The following is a 19215-nucleotide window of genomic DNA, read 5'->3' on the forward strand; positions in this document are numbered from 1 at the left end:
TAACTCCCACTGCCCAGCGGGAGGCCCTCCCTCTAGTCTCTTATCCAGGAACCTCATTCCAGGCACAGGCCCCACCTGCTCAAGGGCAGGCACAGGTGTCCCCCGGGGCAGGAATCCTGGGGCCACCTTAGAGTTCTGCCCACCACAGAGGTCCCCTGGGACTGGGCACCCCTCCTGGGAGTTGCAGCCGCCACCACTTGCACTCCAGGACTCCCCTCCCAGTGCTTCCAACAGAGGAAATCCAGTCTGGGGGCACAGAGGGGGCCCTGGGTACCCCTGGACGTAAGCTTGAGGCAGGAGGAATCTGGGGCAGCACCAAGCCTCTCCGGGAGCCCCGACCCTCTGGGAAGTTGAACACTGCCAGGGGCGTGTGTGGGGGGTGCACGTGGGTGGAGGGGGTCCCTGGGAGGCACCAACAGCCCCTTGGGGAAGTCGGGGACAACTCCTGGGAGAGGACTGGCCAGGTGGCCAGGGCAGGCTGATGGGTGAGGCCTGGTGGCAGGCACTGCGTGGGGATGAGGAGGGGGGCCAGCCTGTTGTGCTGTGGGAGCTTCAGGGGGAAAAGCTAAGAGAACCCTAAGCAGAGCTGAGGGATCCCACTGACCTGGAAGCAGGTGCAGGGCTGGAAGGAGGGGGTCCTGGAGGTTTTTCAGGGGACACAGGTGAGAGGAAGGGTGGCAGCAGGGGGCAGCTGGGAGGGGGGCCCAGCGAGCCTGGAGGGTGGTTTTGTGGGCCTGAGGAGGGAGAGATGCCACGTCCCGCGGCATCTGCAGGCTTTTGGACCTGGTGTCAGAAGCAGGTGGGCAGGTGCATAAAGCTCACAGCACACACCGCAGTCTTCAGATTAGGTTTTGCACGTGCAGCACTCCAAGGAATACTCATTTCTACCGAATATAAAAACTCAGCTGGTAATGAACAGAGAAAACACTCTGGGGGCGGGGCCACACCCTAGAGGAAACAGGACCCCACTACCCTGCTGTGCAGGCGCAGGGAAGTCATGGTAGGAGTGGTTACCCACGCGGGGCTTGAGAACTTCCAGGTGCACACACGTAGACGCTCCCTTCGGGCACCAACTTGCCCGGCAGCAAGAGGTCACCTCTGGATGGCTCGCAAGAAATGACTGACTGAACCTCGCAGCTCTAGGTCAATATTTAATTTTTAACTTTAATGTGCAAATAAATAGAAAAGGAAAACTACATTCAAAACAGCTGCAAAGGAAGTACAAGCCCCAGAACAGAAATTCTTCAAAAACAGAAGAGATGCTCCCTAGAAGCATGCAGGGTGAGGGCTTGGTGGGGTCTGGCCCGCACCCCAGGCCCAGTGGAGGCACGTAAGGGGCCGGGGGCTCCCAAGGACGGCTGCCGGGAGGGTCTGGTTTAGGAACTCTGGTAAGTTTCCTTCTTATAAAACAAGGATGCGTACAAAGTGCACGGATTACACTTGAGAAAACATGGGCCAGGAGACACCCAGGCGGACACACTGGCCTTGGAATCACCCAGGCCTGGAGTCAAAGGCTTTGCAAACCTCGAGTTCCACAGGTAACTTCTAGAAACATGTTTCCATTTCCCAGAACCTTGGGTTTGGCACAGCTCAGCTGCGGGAGGGCAAGGGCTGCGGCTGGGCGGAGGCAAAGGGATTCTGCCAGGTCCACCTATCGGTTGAGCCCACTCTCAGTCTGATGGTGCGAGGGGCCTGGCCAGAGTTTCTCATGGGGCAGGATGTTTAAAGAGCTGGTCCCCAGCCCAAATAGCCTGGCACTCTTGGCACAGAAAGCCTTTGCCCCTCACACCCATCCCCGCCCCGGGTGGTGGCTACAGGAATGGAGGCGTCAGGGCAGGTGTGCGGAATTCCGTGAAGAGGGCTCTTAGCCCCAGAGAAGCCGTGGGACTTGGCCATTGTGGAAGTCACAACCACTAAGAGAGCATAAAGGAATAAATATGTGTGCATATATATACTTCTAGAATGTCCATCTTAGGTACACAACTGCACCCCAGGGCCCTCCCAGGGTGGGTCCCTTGAGCTCCGTGGGTGCGGCAGGCCGGGCCCCCTCCCCTCACAGGCCTAGAGTCCAGCTGCTGGATCAACATGGGGTTTGGCATCTCTTTTTCCAGAACACGGTCTCCCCGGCAGTTCCGGTACCGCCCGCCCACCCCATGTCTGGATGTCAAAGCGTTTGGGTGACAGGGCGCTTCTCACTTTCAAAGTGACCAAGGAGCCCGGGTACCGGCTGGGTCAAGCTGATGCCGCACCGTCAGATGTAGGTGTCACCCAGCTTGGGAAATGTTTCCAGAAACTCAGAACTGCCTGGGAAGGACGTGCTTTTCAAGCAGGTCCACCCGGGCCCAACTCCTTTGATGTCAGGGTCTCTCAAACGCTGACCACCCTCCTGAAAGTGAGCCCTCGGGCGGCTCTTCAGGACCAGCGGTGCCCCTGCCTGGGGGTTTGGCACACGTGACGGGAGTGGCCCAGCAGGCGTGTGAATACAATCACCTGTGCCCTGGCTGGTGCGCTGACCCCTCCCTCTAGTAGGGACTAAGCCCCCAGAGTTTAAGTGCAGGGGGGTTCAGGTTTGGCACAGGATGGGCCCAAAGGAAGCGGGGAAGCCGAGAGGGATGGCAGCATCGGGCCGCAAGCCAACACAACCTGCCTTTCCCTGGAGCTCACAGCCCGTAGCAGCAAGGCTGGGGAACGCTCTGCTCCCCTCACGTTCATGAAAACGCCCAATGGACACAAAGGCCAAGGAACCGACCGCGCCAAGCTGTGTGTGGTGGTGCCCGTGCGGGCACGTCAGGGTGAGGCAGGGCGGCGGCTGTACTGCACTCGGTAGCGGGTCACTGGCAGGCCATGCACGTGCACTGTCTCGCAGAGTGTCTTGCAGGGCACCATGTCCTCGTCCTCCTCGCCCATCAGCCAGTCCTGCACCAGGCCAGCTGCCTCCACTGTCACATTGTCCTCTAGCCAGCGGCTGTGCCACTCCTCAAAGTGCTGGTGGTGGCGCAGCAGGACCAGGGGCTGCACCTGCAGGGGGGAGTGGGGAGGGGAGTCAGGGTGGCCCAGTCCCCCCAGGTGGCCATGGCTGGCTCTCAGGGCCCCAAGCACCCCAAACGGCTGTGGGCCGGAGCCCAGGTTCCCAGGTTGCAGGCAGGGAGGGGCACCTGCTTGGCCCGGCAGAGGGTCCCGCGGCGGTACATGTAGTCCTCAGAGTTGACGATGAACATCATCTTGTGGCTGCTGAGCTTGAAGCGGCAGTCCACGTTGCAGGCACTCTCCACCCCGACCAGCCGCTTCCAGGAGCTCTTGGCCTCACCGCGCAGGGCGCGCACCTGCTCGCACTGCCACCTGCGGAACTTCTTGAGGTTCCTGGGGGTGAGAGGAGGATTTGCAGACTAAGGAGTCCTCGTGGCCCAGAAACACTGGGAAGATGCCTGACTTCCCAGGGTCAGAGAAATGCAAATTGAAGCAATGGAAACCACCACCCAACCCCTTCAACCCAGGGAGAACTAAAACCCAGTCATGCTGGGCGCTGGCAACAGTCGGGGAGACCTCCCTGGGCCCACAGGAAGGAACTGCGCTGTGGGTCCTCTCACCTCTGCAGGAACACAGGCTTCAGGAGGAAGCCCTCAGTGGGCGAGCTGGATGCGCCCTCGGTCCCCACGTACTGTTCCACGTATCGAGCCAGGTGCTGGAGAGACAGGGAGACATGGCCCATGTCATCAAGGGTTCCTGTGGACTTGGTCCCCACTCCTCCCTCAGGACGGCAGCTACTGAGGACCCAGATGCATGATGGAAACCAGCAGACTGCAGCTTCCTATGAAGGGCCCAGCCAGAGCAGGACATGCACATCCAGACCACGATTTCAACGATCTATGCCAGTTTGTGCTTGGGTGGACAAATCCCTGCTATGTGACGATTCTTCTGTATCCATCGTGTTGTAAGTTCACACTGGGAATGGGAGGCTTCTGACAGGGAGGGGAGTGGGGTCCAGGGCATGAACAGACAGGAATGGACATCAGGACATGAACAGTGGGTAGGAAGAGAGAAAGACCAGGTAGGGGTTGGGGGTGAGTAAAAGGTGGGGCTCCAAGGGGCCACCCAGGGGCATAGCTTATACCATCCAAGCAACCTTTCATCCACTTACTGTCCTGTTTGAGCAGGAGGCTCCTCCAGACTCAAGCTTAACAAAACCACATTTGCTGGAAACTTCTGCAAAGGACAGAGTGTGCAGGCCTCCACTCTCGTTTGTCTTAGAAATCATTTCCAGTGAAATGGGCAGGGGAGAACACTGCGAGGAGAGCCCCTGTGGCTGTGGTGGGTGGTGCCCCTCGCTCTGTGAAGGTGGCTTGGGGCTTACGGGCCCCGCTCCCAGTGGCTCGTGGGCACCAAATGGAATGTGCACCTCAGAGTTTGGGCCAGGGAGGTTTTCTCCTGGTACCTGGGGCATCCAGAGCTCTGAGCTTCTGAATCTGAGTGATTGGGCTGGCCACAGGCACCATGAGGATGGCAGCTGGTAGCAGGGCCAGGGTTTGTGGGGAAAGATAGCCTGGCTCCCACAGGGCCCTCCTGCCCTGGGACACACACTGGCTCCTGAAGGATCACCTATAATTCTCACCTCCTTCTGGGGTTCCAAGGAGGGCATTCAGCCTACACAGAGGCTTCTCTGGTGGACATTCTGTGGCCTGTGCTTGGCCAGCGTGTGCACGGGCTCCCGGGATGGGAGCCTCACAATGCTGCCCGCGATGGTGCCCTTAAGGCGCACACACAGGGCTGCAGTCCTCACCTGGACCTCCACAGGGTCCTCCGTCTGTGCCTCCTCGGTGTCCAGGAGCTCTATAGTCATGATTACCTGCCCTTTGCGCTGGAGGAACATCACCTGGGGAAGGAGGCGGATGGATAGGTTGACGCCCCAGGAGAAGCCCAGGTTGACAGAGGACAAGGTCTAAAGGTCATCAACGACCCCCTTCCACCAGCCTCCAAGCCCCATCTTTCCTCCAGGGACCACAGGCGGGGCGCCTGCCGGGGCCGGGGCCAGCATCCAGAGGCCCAGTGGAAGGAGCGCACAGAACTGGCCAGCCCCCCCCTGCCGTGGGCACCCTCCCGTGCACCCCAGCCTTGTGTGGGGCTGCGCAGGGCTGGCCTCACCTTGAAGCAGTTCTCATCAGCCATGCACCGCTCGGCTTTCCACTGGTAGCTGGTCTCCCTGGCGGCGCGGACGCAGCGGGAGGACAGGTTCCCGCCGGCAGCACCCCGCTTCTTCTCATTCAGGTAGAGCTCCACCACCTTCAGACAGACGTCGTCGCTCACGAGGTGGTGCAGCTGCCGGGAAGGGTGAGCCCGTGGGTGCCTGGTGTGTGTGCCCCCAGCAGGGGTGAGACATGCCCCAGCCCCACACAGTGGGGGTGGAGGCCAGGATCCAACCTCCATGCTGGGTGTGGGCCAGGCCAGACCAGACCAAAGGAGACCAGATTATGGCAAACCAGAGCAAATTATATCAGACCAGGGCAGACCAGGGCAGACCAGACCAGACTAGGCCAGACCAGAGCAGACCAGGCCAGACCAGAGCAGACCAAACTAGACCAGATGAGAGCAGAGCAGAGCAGCAACCTTGCCTGGGTGAGAAACACCCAGAAAAAATACACAAGAAAATGTACCAAAATGGGGGTGGTAATAACCTAAAAACAGTGCCATGGCAGATGGTTATTTCCTCCTAAATGTTCAGCTATAAACACAATTAATTTCTTTAATTTTTAAAAATACATGTAAAACCTTTAGGTTTGGGAAGAGACAGGTATTGGAAACAGAGGAGGCTGCAGGGTTAGACTGAGCTGGTGGGAGTCGGCCCCTCTGTGCACAAGCCGGGCCCCGACAGGCTGCAACAGACTCAGGGCCTCGGGCTTTTCTCTGTGGGTCTCTTTGCTGAGTGAACGCCATGACGTGGACACACGTGGGCCTCACGTGGTGCCTGGCACACAGCATGTTTCCAGTCAACACTAGCTGCTGTTACTGAAAATAAGAAACGCTGATTAAAAAAATACACAAAAAGGCATAAGGAGTGTGGACACGACCCTGCAGGTGAGAGCCGTCACGCGGAGGGGCCCTGTGAGCCCTCACTGTGGCTCCAGCTACACAAACCCACTTCCATCGCTGTCTCTTCTTAACAGGTTTGTATTTACAAGAGACATTAGTGAAGAGAGGGAGCTTTTCTTTAAAAAAAAATTGCATGAATCAAAGTATCTGGTCCAACCCCTCTGGGGCTACAGATGGAGCCTCTGTCCTGGGTGGTGGCCTGCTGAGGGGCTGACTGCCTCAGCCCAGGAGACAGATGAGAGAGATCACCTACTGGGCAAGAAGGGCAAGACACAGAACGCGCCAGGAACCTGGAAACTGCCCCCAAAGCTGGCTGTGCCAGCCTGAGTACCCCTCCAACCTGGGGGAGCGGAGGAAATGCACACAGATGGCCCACAGGGGATGCAGAGCGCTGCTCCAAGGGCCCAAACGGGAGCTCGTCCCTGGACTCCCAGGCGGATGATGGAGCCACGGGCATCACAACAGAGAGGAATCTCACAGAATCACGCTGCCTGGATGCAGCCAGATGCTGCCTTTACACACAGCTTCAAAACCACGACTCTTATCTCAGCGTCAGAAATTGGCCGTGGGTGTCCACGAGTGGGAGTGGCTGGGAAGGGGCACGGGTGGGACATCTGTGATGACCCACCGAGCTGCATGCTCACCATTCAGCACGCTTCTGTATGTGTTTTGTTGACATCATAAGAAATCTTTAAAACCTGGACGGAAATGCCACTTCTAGAATGTTTCCAGTGACCGTATCTGGCTGGGAGAGTAATGACGTTATTCTTTCCTTGGCGTCTTTTCCAGTTTACAGCGAGCAGCCTTACTTGATAATCAAGAAATGAAACTCACGCTGAACAACAATTCCAGTGGTCACCAAGCGGGACCCATGTCCCGGAACCACCTCTGACTTATCTGGGCTCTGCTGCTTATGTTTATACGACCAACTTCCTCTTGCTGACCTTCAGCTGTGGGCGATGCTGAGGAACGTCACCAATACTTCCCCTCCAGAAGCGGCCTGAGGCTCTTCACATGTTGCCCAATCACCCTCACGGAAGGTTTGTCAACAGGAGCTCGAACACGCACATCCACACGCACATCCACAGCAGCACTAGCCACCATCGCCAAAGGATGGAAACAACCCAAGTGTCCATCAGCAGATGAGTGGAATAACAAAGTGCAGTCTATCCACACAGTGGAATATTATTTAGCCAAAAAAGGAATGACGTACTGACATGTGCTACAATGTGGAGGAATCCTGAAAACGATGCTGAGTGAGAGAAACCACTGAAGTCCATGTGTTGTATGATTCCACCTACGTGAAATGTCCAGAACAGGTAAGTCCACAGAGGCAGAAAGGGGCTAGGGGAGAAGTGACTGCTAATGGGGATGGGGTTTCTTCTTGGGATGATGGAAATGTTCTAGAACTAGACAGAGATGATGGTTGCACAACACTGTAAATGTACTAAATTCCACTGAATTGTTCACTTTAAAGTGGTGAATTTCACACTACGTGAACTTTACCTTAATTGAAAAAAAAAAAAAGGAAAGGTGCCAACCATGGGGCCAACCACAGGCATAGGAGCAAAGGAAAGGCTGGTTTACAACCCAGGGACTGGCAGGGACTTGCAGGGAGGTCCCGCCCAGCCCAGAGTCCCAGCCTCCTGCCACCTGCTCGCTCACCCCTTGCCCACTCACCTGCCGGGCGATGCTCTGCACCAGCTTGTCCATGGTGAAGCCCACGTAGGCGTGGATGGTGAACATCTCTCTGAGGGTGTCCTCGTACTGTGTGGGGTCGATGCTGCCCTCCAGCAGGCTCCGCACCATGTCCAGGAAGGCCGGGTAGTACTCCTCCAGCTCCACCTCACCTGGAGGGGTGGGGACCGCGGTTGCCGAGGGCCCAGCACGCACAAGCCCCCACCCAGAAGGACCTGGAGTCTTCACTGAACACGTCCACATCTCCCGTCACAGGCTTCCTAACGGCTCACCTGGCCCATTTCCCCTCCCGGCTCCCAGAGGCGAGCCTGGTGGTGGCACCTTGGGGCCCAGGGCTTACTCGGCTGCTTCAGCCGCAGCTCCATGGCGGGGTCATTGCCCTTCTCCCGGCGGCCTTCACAGAGCAGCTTCTCCCTCTCCTTCTCTGTCCGATACTCCAGGAGCTGCTTCTGCGCCTGGCGGTAGATCTTCAGGAGCCTGGAGCACAGGGTCTGATGGAGGCGCAGGAAGAAGTACCAGTTGTTGTTGGCGAAGAAGAGGCTGTAGACATCGTCCAGGGGTTTGTGCTGTGGCGGTGGCTGCTCGGCAGCCGGCGCTTCGCCCGCAGCCCCCTTCTCCTCTCGGGGGCTGCTCTGCGGCCCTGGAGCTGGCTTCTTCCGGTCGCCGGGGTCTGTGCTCTGCCCCTGGGGGCTTCCCCTGCCCTCGTCGGCGGAGTCCTCGGATGCCCCCAGGTCCAGCTGCTGGGAGAAGAAGAGGCTGGGCACAAACTGGTGCACCAGCTGGTGGATGGTGCCCTGGTCCTCCTTCTGGATGGCAGGCTGCCGCTTCACGTAGTAGCTGATGAGGGCGGCCGCGTCCTCCAGGATCTGCCTGTCCTCGTACACGAAGATGAGGTGCGGCTCGCTGGAGGGGGCGCTGCGGCCCTCCGAGTGCTGCTCCTGGTGCTGGGGAGACGGGTGGCTGTTAGGCAGGAAGCGACCTGCTGGGAGAACTCCAAGTCGGGGGCCCAGGGCCATGGGACTCTAAGGGCATCATACCCTGGTCTGGGGCCCACCCCAGCTCTGGGACCAGAATGGCACCAAGCTCACTACCAAGGCCTGCAGCAGTGCCTCGAGGCTGGGGAAAACAAAGGGAGCAGCACCCCGATTATCCGATTCCAGCTGACCCAGGCTGCCCAGTCCAAGCTCTCCCTGAGGATGAGGAAGACTTAGGGAGGACCACAGGCCCCTCTGCCCACCATCATTCACTTACAGACACTCAGCCAGACCCCAGAAGACCTGTGACTGCTCACACTTAGCCCCTCCCTGCCAGATCTGCACACCTGACCCATCACCACCCCCTAGTGTCCCCTGCCTCTGTCCTTTCCCCACCTGCCTCCAGCCCCTCCATGGTCCTACCATCACTTGGGCCAGCACAAGTCTCCCACCTGCCAGCTCTTGTTCTCCAGCCCATTCCAACCACTCTCCTCCCTGAGCCCAGAGCCATTTGGCCCACAGGAGCACGGTCAGCCCTAGTCACCCCTTCAGGCCTGCCCAGGCTACGCGGGAGAGGACCTCGACCCTGGCACACAACCCTACACTCCTCTGCTGCCGTGGGGGTGCTGAGCTTATCCTGCTGTGCACAGGACCCTCGCGTGTGCCCATCTGTTTTTCCTCCCTGGAAAACCGCATCCTTGGACTCACCCCTCCCCTCCATCTTTATCCAATGACTCTTCTTCCTGCAAACCTGAAGATAAATACTACTTCCTCCAGACTGCCTTGAGCCGCCTGCCGATGTCAGCCCCACACAGCGCTCTCCTGGTCCCCCGGCACCAGGCATAGAGGCAGACGCACCCAGGTCCTGGGGAGAAGTGTGTGGTCACTGTCCCTATAGGCAGGGAGCTCCCGAGGGCAGGACCAGGTCTCCTTGTTGCTCTCAATGACCAGCCCAGGGTGCAGCACCGAGGGGCCTCAGACACCCACAGAACGAGTGACCAGCGGGAAATGGCCAGGGCCTCCCAGGCTGTCTGCCTGGCCAGGGCCTCGGCTTCCCGGGGTCAGTAACTCATGTTTCCTTCCATCAGAGGTCACGCTCCTTTATTAACTGTGAAATCTGCAGCAGCCAGAGATCTGTCCTTCTTACTGGCGGGGAAGGGCAGAGTCTGGGGGGTCCGGGCGGGGAGAGGTGGGGCACGGACGCTGCAGCTCAGCCCTGCTCCTGGTTCTTCAGTGTGACCTTAGTCCTACTGCTTCCCGAGTCCCCTTCTCATTCACACCCTTCAAAAACTCCTTTTTTGGAGCAAGTTCTGGTGCACATAACACAGACTGTCCTCTGTTAACCACACGACAGTGAGGGTCTCACTTCCCAGAGCATAAAGGACCATGCAGGCAGAGCTCTCTAGGCCACCAGGCCACTCTACTGTCCCCTTCTTCTCAGACCCCAGGGAAGGACCTGCGGGACTCAGTGGTGGCAGTGGCGGGTTGATGCTGACCACGGATTCCGTGGGGGTCTTAGGCCTCAAGGACCAACTGGAGGACTAGAGCGAGGAGGCCAGACCGTGGAGTGGAGCTTGGGGCTGAGAGGTGGGCACTGCCTGGGGGAGGGAGGCAGGAGGGAAGGGGGTCTTGAGGCTGCCGCCTTAGGTGGTCTCCACAGCTGTGTGGAGTAACACGAGCTCTGGGCAGGACGGGCCCTTGGCTGTGTTGCCCCAGAGCCCAGAGGCCTTGGCCAGCGGCCTGGCTCCTCTTCCTCCAATTTCCTCAATGTAAGAGGAGGCACGACTGCTGACTGTGCAGGGCTCTGGGAGGAAGTGGGGGTAATGAGTGACCCTACCAGGTGGGCACGTGGTCAGTGATGCTGTCCCATCTGTGACCTGGGCAGAGCCCAGGAGCAGTGACCCCTCCTTCCCTGACAGCCACATCCAGCAGCCACTGCCTCCCGGCCAGGCTTCCCACCTTGGTCTCCCACAACCCTGCATGCATTTTTTGAAGCCCAAATCCTCAAGCCCGAGAGCCTGGCCAGCCTCAGTTCAGGCCATGAGGCAGATCACACCGAAGCTGGGAAGAAGGCAGTGTGGCAGCTGGAGGCAGCGCCCCAGGGGTTGGAGTGGCCACGTTTTGTGCCACAGTCCCCGCATTGCTAAAATCGGGACCCTAACGGTACTACATAATAAGGTCTCTGAACAACGGTTAGTTGAGATATTCCTTCTGAGGGTTCTAACAGTGCACAGTGCACAGTCAGCGGTAGGAAAGGAAAGCTGCTAGTATTGGTCCATCGAGGCCCATGGGGCAGGGGAGCAGGAGGGGAGAGCCCTCTGCTGACAGTGGCAGAGTGGCTTTAAGGCCCCTCCTGGCCAGCCCGAGGCTGGGTGCCACAGCAGCAGCCATCCTCACCCGCACGCAGCCCTGCGAGGACAACAGACACAGAGGGCTGGCCGTCTGCCCGAGGCGGGGAGCCTCACCTCGTCGTACACGCTCTCTATCTCGTTGAGTAAGCTCTTGGAGCGAAGGGCCTTGGTGTCGTTCTGCTTGAAGTTCACGGCCTGGTGGTCCAGGGACTTGAGGTATGCCTTCTCATACTGCTCCCGCCAGATCTTGTTGAAGCCCTGCTGGGCCTCCCGCCACTCCTCCTCTTTGGCCTTGAGCCTGCAGGGTCAGAGGGGCTCAGCACAGGGACAGCCTGGGCGCCCACCCAACTCATCCCTGCCCGCACCAGCCTGTCTTTCACCCACAGACCCGCCGAAAGCGTTCTAAACTCGGGCCTGCCAGCTCCTGGCCTATGCAGAGGGTTCTGCGCTGGCTGAAGGAGGGAGGGGAGCAAGGGCCCTTAGAACCCACACAGACAGTTTAAGAGCTTCTCAAATAGCGCTGTCCTGGGACCTCCTCCCTGTCCTGGCCCACAACACGGACTGCACTCCATGCAGCTGTTGGCTAGACCGCTGGGCTCCCTGCTCAACTTTTGAACCCCATGAGGAAAGGGACTGCATTGGGCTTGTTCAGCTCTGCAGCCCCAGGGCTGGGCACAGCCCCTGGCCGAGGGCAGACGCTTAGTATCTGTTAACCAGCACAGTGAGGTTCCCAAAATGTATGATTAGATAAATCCATGATATAGAACGGGTCCCATTTGTGCCTTAAAATGGTTACTTTTCATGCTTAGATATGATTATGTGCGTGGCAGAAAGTTCTAGAAGGACACAAACAATAGTAACAGTCGCACTTTCCTCTCGGGAAAGGAACAGGGAGGTGAAGGAAGACTAGAATACACAGCAAAGCAGGCTGAGACCCCCAGGACCCCCTCACATTACACCTGTGACAAACAGCACCAAAGAGCTCCTGGGGAGCTCCCTGTGGTGGGCAGGGCGGTCAGAAGTGTGAGGACACCTTTTTAGGACAACAGGGACAGCGGTGACAGGGTTCTTCTTAAGGCTCTCGATGATCTCTGGAGCCTTGTCGCCATAAATGCGGTGGATGGCGCGGCGCTGGATCACCTCCGACGTGCCCCCCAGACAGTCGTCCAGCCGGAACTTCTCCTGGTCTTCCGGCGCCATCCGGGACAGCTTCTTCTGCACGCTTTCCAGCACTCGGATAGTGGCCAGGTTGGTCTCCAGGACAACGTCTAACTATGGAAAAGAAGGCAGAAAGGGGTCAGCTGTCAGGGGGTCAGTGTGGCCCTGGGGACGGGCCTGGGCCGGCAGAAGGCATGGGCAGACAGAGCTGAGGAGGGGATGACGGACATCAGGATGTGGTGGCCCTGACGCGGGTCCGGGGATCCAGAGCGAGCACAGCTGGTTCCAGGGGTGTGGTCCGGACCTGGGCAATGGCGCAGCCAGTAGAGGCGACGCAGGACTCGGCACCCACAGACTTGAGACCCATGGGCCGCTCGTCACTAGTGGACCCATCTGAGGGGTACACTTCCTGGGCTGACACTCTTCACAGGCATCAAAGCACGTTACATTCAGCAATAAAGAAGGGACGCATGGTACACACAGCCCCTGGGGTGACTCTCCAGAATACGTGCTGAGGGGAGCCAATCCCCCAGTTACATCCCACATGACTGATTCCATTTAGGACAAAGTGAACGAGGTGGAGGACAGGTCAGTGGTTCCTGGGAACTGGGGAGGCAGGAGAGTAGGGCTGTAAAGGGACAGCACGAGGGATCCTAGCCGTGGGGAAACTGTTCACTCAGTGTCTTGCCTGTGGTGCTGGATACACAAAGGATATGCGTGCACACACTTATGCACAATACTCCCACCTCCACCAGGGTACAAGTCCAACTGGGGAGATGTGAATATTACAGGCTGGGTCAATGTCAACCTCCTGGCTGTGACACCGGGCCAGAGATCCACAAGCTGTTACCACTGGGGAAGGGATACTGGGATCGCTCTGTTATTTTTCACGCTGCATGTGAATCTACAATGACCTCAGTACAAGTTTTTATTAAAAAATTAACTTAAGCGAACCTAATTTTAATGAACGAAACAGACACACACACTCACACATACTGAAAAAGCAGAAAGAGAAAGCAGCGTGACCTAGAAAGCCCGGCGGCCAGCGAGGTGGGAAAGGGCTGCTCTCAGGAGCTGCCCCCGCTGGGGAGCACTGGGATCCCCGATACTCTGGAGGGGGCTAGAGGGGTGAAGGACCGTCAGGATACGTCCCCGGGTGCAGAAGTGGGGCCGGCTGGGAGGGCCCCGCGGCACCCACACACGCACCTCAAAACGCTCATCCTCACAGCGGTGCAGCTGCTCCTCGTAGGGCGTCTTCTTGGAGCTGACGAAGGTGGAGTCCTCTGACCAGGAGGGGAAGGACACCCAGGTGTCGTTCAGCACCTGCGCCAAGAGGAAACGCCGTCACCGGCGTGCCAGGGCCCCGCAGCCACGATGGTTTACAGGGTGGTCCCATGTAGAAGATATGAGGATAAGTAACAACCCCTAATTTTACAGGAAGTTACCTTATCATACCAATAAAATTAAGTTTAAAGTGGTTTTAAGAGAAAACATGACTTTGGTCAAGTGAACAGATCATACTATTTCAGGGTCAGCAAACTTTCTTCCTAAAGGGCCAGATAATAAATCTTTTAGGCTTTGCAGGTCATCTGGTCTGTCAGGTCTACAGGGATGCCTCATTTTATTCTGCTTCACAGATTTGGCTTTTTAAAAAAATAACACGGAGGTCTGTGGCAACTCTGCATGGAGCAAGACTATAGGTGCCATTTTTCCAAAAGCATTTGCTCACTTTGTCTCTGTGGCACATTTTGGTAATTCTCACAATATTTCAGACTCTTTCATCATTTTTGTTAGTTATAGGGATCTGTGATCAGTGACTTGCTGAAGGCTCAGATTATGGTCAGCATATCTCAGCAATAAAGTATTTAAAATTTTTTTGTGGGGGGGTAATTAAGTTTTTTCTTTCTTTTTTAGTCTTTAATAGAGGTACTGGGGATTGAACCCAGGACCTTGTGTATGCTAGGCATGTGCTCTACCTCTGAGCTACACCCTCCCCCAGCACTACAGTATTTTAAATTCAGGTATATAAGGTGTTTTTAGACATGATGCTATCGCACACTTAATAGACTACAGTATAGTATAAACGTAACTTTTATGTGCACTGGGAAACCAAAATATGTGTGGCTGGCTTTACTGTAATATCTGCTTTTTTGCAGTGGTTTGGAACTGAAGCCACGATATCTCCAAAGTATGCCTGTACTCAACTCTGCTTTTGTCCTGGTAAAGCAGCCACAGGCGGTGTGTAAATGAATGGGCATGTCTGTGTGCCAATAAAACTTTATTTACAAACACAGGCAGTGCGCCGGATTGGGTCATAGGCCATAGTCTTCTGACTCCTAGACGACATATCCTGGAATCCAGCAGGCACTCTTGAATTCTGGCAATGCAGTAACAGCCTATCTACTAACTTTGAAAAAGGGTTCACTGGTCAAGCTTAACAGAAACTGCTGAGGGCAGCGAGCCACGGCAGAAATAACTCTAAGTCTACACGATGGAGGAATGAGCCAACTCCTACGCTGGCGCCGTGTGCTCTGGGGCTGGCAGGAACCACCAGAAGAGTAAGAAACCACCACCTCTGGTCAGGCATTTTGTTTCGCCACATCCCCGCACTATCCATTATTCAATGTCTTGGGGATCAACATTCAGTCTTCCATCCAGAACACTGGGTGCGGGAGGCGTGGGGTGAGGCACACGCACCACATAAGCTGACATGAGCCCCTGGGAAGCGCTACCTCCTTGCAGATGGCTGTCCTCCCGCTGCACTTGGGCTGCTGGTAGGTTTTGGGGAGCGCCCGGTAGCTGGATCCGATGCGCTTGCACGAGGCGTAGTCGATTTCCCGGCTTATTCCGTCCCCGGATCTGTCACTCATGGGGGGCGCGAAGGACAGCTCTTTCACCCCCAGGAAGGACTTGAACTGTGCAAAGAGTTCTGGAAATTTCCTTTGGAAATAAAAACAAATGGTTAAGTCGGCATCTAGAGATTGCAGAATGGTTTCATGTAGCCAGTTAAAGGTGGTCAGAATTCAGCATCGGGGAGGAGGAGCGAGAGGCAGAACGAACATCAGATGTGTAAAGCCACTACGTGTGCGAACCTGCCCCGACCCCATTGTCAATGACCAGGCCCCACCACTTGCAGAAGGTCCTTGAAACACTCCAGAGAAGATGACCGAGACTGGCAGAAGCTGGGGTAGTGATGTTCCTTGACTGAAAAAGGCTGGACATTAGGCCAGGGGTCAGTAAGCTATGGTCAACACACACACATCTGTCTGCAAATGAAGTTTTATTGATGCACAGTCATGCCCATACACTTGGTACTGCCTGTGGCTACCTGTGCACAATGCCAGGAGCTGGGTAGCAGTGACCCTTGGCCATGACAGATAAAGTCTGCCATCCCTGCTCCAGAGCCCTCCTCTCTCGTGAGGGAGACTCCTCCCCAGAAAATCCTCTGTTGACAAATTCTCAGGAGTCATAGTGTAATGGTTGTGCCTGTCGATGGGAAGATTTTAATGCAACTGACCCCCAACGTCACCTGGATTTACATTTAAATAAATATCAAATCCTATGAAAAGGGGGCAGGTGTTTGGACAGCTGCGGTGGTGATCTTGCCGTGACTAAGCCAGGTAGTCTGCCTTCATTAACTACATGCCCTCGAGGTGGCTGTCTGCTGCAGCCTGCCTGCAAGGACCCCATGACAACCCAGCTCACAAGGAAAACTCACAAGCCAACAGAAATGCAGGGAGGGAAGCCATCAACAAAATCAGTGCAGAGGACGCCCAAGGTTACACTCTGAAGGGGAGGGTTACCCTGCAGTCCCTCTCCAGCCCCAACTCCAGCTGTGCCGTCACCAGGTGGCAGCTCTCTGGGCCACTGTGCTAAGCCTCCCATAGGTGTGCAAACCCAGAAAGAAACACACATGTGCAAAGAGGGAGCACCAGACTCTGAGCTCCAGAGACAAACTTCAATATGAGCTCGTGTCCAAATCCATGTAAAAAGCCAGCCACATTTTAGCCAAGACTGTGTGATGCCGCCATCCTGCTCTGGGTGATCTTTCAGTGTTTACAGATTTTTAGCAGCCCCAGGAAGTTAGTCCAAGTGAAAAGATCACCCTGACCCGTGTACACCCTCAGGACCACCAAGAAGCACTTCCTGATGACCCTGACTCAACCGCTGATGATCCCAGCACAACGGGCAGGAGCTCAGCAGCGATGACAGGGAGAGACTGGAGACAAACATCATCACAGAGCCTGCTGAGAAAACCGCGCTACACACAAGTCAGGCAGTGCTGTGCGGGTGCTAAACACGGTCACGCGGGTCTAAGAAATGCTGGGTCGGCAGCGGAGGGTGTAGCTCAGTGACAGAGTGAGTGCTTAGCATGCATGAGGTCCTGGATTCAATCCCCAGTACCTCCATTATAAATAAATAAATAAAAGCCTCCCCCCGAAAAATGAACTTGCCCGTCACCATGCAAAGCTGTCATATGAGAGCTTATCCTGGGGAAAGTGAGAGGCATTCAGTATCTTTCAGCTTTAAAATATACTGAGACACGTCGAATGTATTTAAGTCCATGAGTTCATACAATGCCCAAAAATTCGTCCTGATGAGACAAGAAAGCGACTTCTTACCCTGACACTGTAATTAAGGGAGAAATCAAGCATCTACCCTGGGCCACTGAAAGGTGAGAAATATTGCTGAGATGCTCTTCTGCAACCCCCAGTGGATGAAGACAAATGAATGAGCCACAAAGAACTCAGAGAATACTGCCTCCTGACGGACAGAGGGATGTGGGGGACCGTGGAGATGCAGTCAGCAAAGTGCTCCTTCACTGGGGAGGCGCCAACACAGAAACAGTGAGGAGTAAGTTCAGAGGGGGAACCCAGAGATGAAGAGGGACTTAGAGATATAATATAAAACAAAGCCCAGACGACAAGGTGAGACTGGGCTGTGTATCTGGTGGTGTCCGCCTGGGTGGCTACACCATAACTGGTGCAGGGAGGTCGCTCCCCAGCTGAGGGAGGGAGCAAGACTGGGACGGCGCGTGGAGGGGCTCCTGGGGGCTGGCAAAGGTCCATTTGTGACCTGGGTGGTGGGTGCAGCGGCGTTTGTCTAATAATGACTCACCAAGCTGTTCTTCTGTTATGTGGTTTCCCAGATCTGTGTTTTATTTTACATTAAAAAAAAAGTTTAAAAAGTGTTCTTAATTAATAGAAAGGGGCTCGGATAGCACCTGCCTCTGGGGTTGTCTTGGGGGCTACACAGGATGTCGCACACAGTCATGAATAAAGTGAGCTCATGGTGTTCGAGATGTTATTTTAAGGGTCTTGCACACAGAGCCCACCCAGAGCTTTCTGAAACCCTGTGTAGGTATGTTTATGACTCCCGTTTGATGGCATGGAAACTGAGGCTCAGACTGGCTAAGGAACGTGCTCGGCGTGACAGAGCTGGTGAGCGGGAAGCATACTGGGAGCCAGCAGACTCCTCCTCCCAAAGAACAGGGAGCTGTGCACGCGCTGCCACCTCCGGGGGCGGCTGGGCTGGGAGCGGGCGGCTGAGCTGCTGACGGGGCTTTCACCCAGGCAGCAGGGATGCTGAGCACTCATGTCACCCTTCCTGGCAATTTCTCATTGTTAGAATTTTAAAACCCATAACGAATCTCCAGGGAATTATGCTGGGTGAAGAGAGCTGACCCTGAAAGGTGACATACCGTATGATTCCATTTACATAATCCTTTCGCTCTGTGTGCTTTAGAGCTGGAGCACAGGTTATTGGCTGCCAGGGGCTTGGGGCTCAAAAAGGATGTGGGTGTGGATATCAAAGGCCAACATAAAGATCCTCGTGGTTCTGAAGCTGCTCGGTATCTGGACTGTGGTGGACACACGAGCCTTCACAGGTGACAGAGTTGTACACACACACACATGCACAAGTAAAACAGAAAACCTGAGAAGATGGGTGGGTTGTGTGAATGTCAACGTCCTGGTTGTGATGCTGACTACACACATGTCACTGTGGGGGGGACGCTTCCCAGGGTCTGTGTCCTTTCCTACAACTGCAGGAGGACCTGTGTGACCTCCATAACAATTTCCACTAAAACATAAAATCGAAAAGCCACATATACCATTTTCCAAAAACAATAGCAAAAGAAGGGTGAAAGGAATTTACAGAAACAAAACCCACGAGGGGAGCCCAGGGAAGTGTCACTCACCCTAGAAACGGGCTGACCAGCTGCAGGAGCTCGGAGCCAGACACGAGTTCTTGGTTGAAGAGTGCGATGCAGCGGAGAAAGTTCTCGTAGACCTCCTGGCTCTTCAGCACCCTGCGCACCTGCGGGGAGAGTGAGCGAGTCAGGGGGCCCCTGCCAGGCCCAAGCCCCGCTCCTGAGCCAGCTCAATTAGGTATCACTAGGTGCACAGAGCCACCAACACAGGAATGCTCTAAAGGGACCAGCTGTGGTCTGCAGGGGACCGCTCTCGGTGCGGCAATTCCCGGCTCAGCACGTGCACAGGGCCATCTGGCTGGCTCTGCCCGCTGACTCCGGGCAGGACCCCCAGGACCATCCCTGCTTTAGGAAAGCCACACAGCTTCCAAGTGACTGACGTGTTCTCAAACTCAGCATGGGCTTCGAGCTCTTCCTTTCCCACCTGTTTGCTACCTCCCACCCGCTGGCCGCCACTGGCCACCTGCCACTGCTCCCCCCCCAACCTGCTCAGATGTGAGCTGGGTAAGGCCAGCCTGGACGGGAGCAGGCCCAGAGGTCATCGGCCCTGCCGCTCACCTTGTCAAAGAAGGAGAACTCCTGCAGAGTCCCGTACTTCCCCACGGCAGCGATGGACAAGTCTTTGGTACCACGGAGTTTCATTTTCTTCTGTGGAGAGAAATGCTGCGCCAATGATGCTCTGCGCACCCGGCGTCCATCTCTGTTAGTCACAACATCGGCGACACTGAGCCCTCCCGAC

General features: G+C 56.1%; 1 protein-coding gene across 1 annotated transcript in view; it reads right to left on the reverse strand.

Moving 5' to 3' along the window:
• Nucleotides 1-1138: 1138 nt before the first annotated feature.
• Nucleotides 1139-19215, reverse strand: part of SIN3B (SIN3 transcription regulator family member B) — a 35878-nt gene continuing 17801 nt past the window's right edge. Inside the window, exons 7-19 of the mRNA XM_072947439.1 lie at nt 19035-19124; nt 18465-18583; nt 14998-15205; nt 13472-13588; nt 12141-12379; nt 11222-11405; nt 8123-8726; nt 7765-7934; nt 5140-5313; nt 4778-4870; nt 3588-3682; nt 3156-3360; nt 1139-3018 (exon numbers count right to left, since the gene is read on the reverse strand). Coding sequence (XP_072803540.1) covers nt 2788-3018; nt 3156-3360; nt 3588-3682; nt 4778-4870; nt 5140-5313; nt 7765-7934; nt 8123-8726; nt 11222-11405; nt 12141-12379; nt 13472-13588; nt 14998-15205; nt 18465-18583; nt 19035-19124 — 2529 coding nt within the window. The 3' untranslated portion in view covers nt 1139-2787. The remainder of the gene's footprint in view (nt 3019-3155; nt 3361-3587; nt 3683-4777; nt 4871-5139; nt 5314-7764; nt 7935-8122; nt 8727-11221; nt 11406-12140; nt 12380-13471; nt 13589-14997; nt 15206-18464; nt 18584-19034; nt 19125-19215) is intronic.

This window comes from Vicugna pacos, chromosome 22 (assembly GCF_048564905.1).
Source record: "Vicugna pacos chromosome 22, VicPac4, whole genome shotgun sequence".
Taxonomy (NCBI): Eukaryota; Metazoa; Chordata; class Mammalia; order Artiodactyla; family Camelidae; genus Vicugna; species Vicugna pacos.